The 1,125-nt window shown below is 44.7% G+C and overlaps 1 protein-coding gene across 1 annotated transcript in view; it reads right to left on the bottom strand.

Annotated features, from left to right (window-relative positions):
• The window catches only part of hacl1 (2-hydroxyacyl-CoA lyase 1), a 5,932-nt gene that overhangs the window by 931 nt on the left and 3,876 nt on the right, over positions 1-1,125 (bottom strand). The window contains exons 15-16 of the mRNA XM_032518940.1: positions 986-1,093; positions 685-871 (exon numbers count right to left, since the gene is read on the bottom strand). Of these exons, the coding sequence (XP_032374831.1) occupies positions 685-871; positions 986-1,093 (295 nt within the window). The remainder of the gene's footprint in view (positions 1-684; positions 872-985; positions 1,094-1,125) is intronic.

The raw sequence follows: 1,125 nt of genomic DNA, 5'->3' as shown, positions 1-1,125 counted from the left end.
CCAGGTAAATATGAGACAGGGGGGCTGAACCCGACTTGCAACCTTTGGTCATATATACTGCCACGCGTCTGAAGTGCTCACAGCATGTCTGCAAAGGGACTGTGCCGCAAGGGGATAAAATGTGGTATCAGACAAGACTTGAAATCTCAACTATCATGACCTATGGCAAGTTTTTTTTAACCCTTTAATCCGTACTCTCTGGGAGTTTGCAAAAAGTGTGCATAAGTCATGGATTTGGGCAGTTTAGGCCCTGTATGTGCCCATAAGTTCGGCAAACCTGCAAGCGCACAGAAGTCTTGAGATTTGGATTGAGCCACGCACATCTATTGTGAACTAGGCATTCTGTTCTAATGACTCAACATTTATCCGATGGTGGTGCCATGATTCCTTGTGAATGAGGACCTTTTAACCATTCAAATGTCACTTTTTGGGGGCATTGATCATGTTGGAGATAGCAGAAGGAAAGTAGAGTTACAACAATTACATTCTCCACCACAAGGGGGCGTGGCATTTCCACAAGATCAATGCTGAGGATTTCCTGCCTGTCGTTACAAAGAAGCCATTAAGAGGAACAAGGACTCCAACTTCACAATAAAACTCCTTTGGAGCTTTCATTTTTACCTGACCTACTGGGTGACTGAGATGAAGACTCTACTACATATATTCCTGACAGGTGACAGTTACCTGCTGTTTTCTGTCGGAGGAAGGGTCGATGAGCACATTTATGAGACTTGGTCTCTCCCAGTCACTCAGGCTAAGCTGTAAAGCACTGCGCAGCTCCTCCACCGTCCTCACCAGGAACCCTCGACCTCCAAACGCTGCCATGACCTCATCATAGCGTGCCTCAGGTAGGAGGGACACAGGAGGGGCTCTGACCAGCAACATGATGACGTGACATACATTTCATTACATCACAGCTGATTACATGTAGGAAGGCATTATAGTAAATGTGTTATGTTCATATTCCCAAGAATGTGTGACTCACATAGATGTCAGATCTCCCATTTTTGCCATTTCTTTCCACGTCTCAGGATCCACTCCACTGTAAATACCATTATTATTGACCACAATGATGACCACAGGTAGATTATACCTGTTAAACAAAGAGATGTGCAATTAAGTAGC

The sequence above is a fragment of the Etheostoma spectabile genome, chromosome 6, assembly GCF_008692095.1.
Source record: "Etheostoma spectabile isolate EspeVRDwgs_2016 chromosome 6, UIUC_Espe_1.0, whole genome shotgun sequence".
In the NCBI taxonomy this organism is placed as follows: Eukaryota; Metazoa; Chordata; class Actinopteri; order Perciformes; family Percidae; genus Etheostoma; species Etheostoma spectabile.
This window is presented reverse-complemented; position numbering and strand designations above follow the sequence as displayed.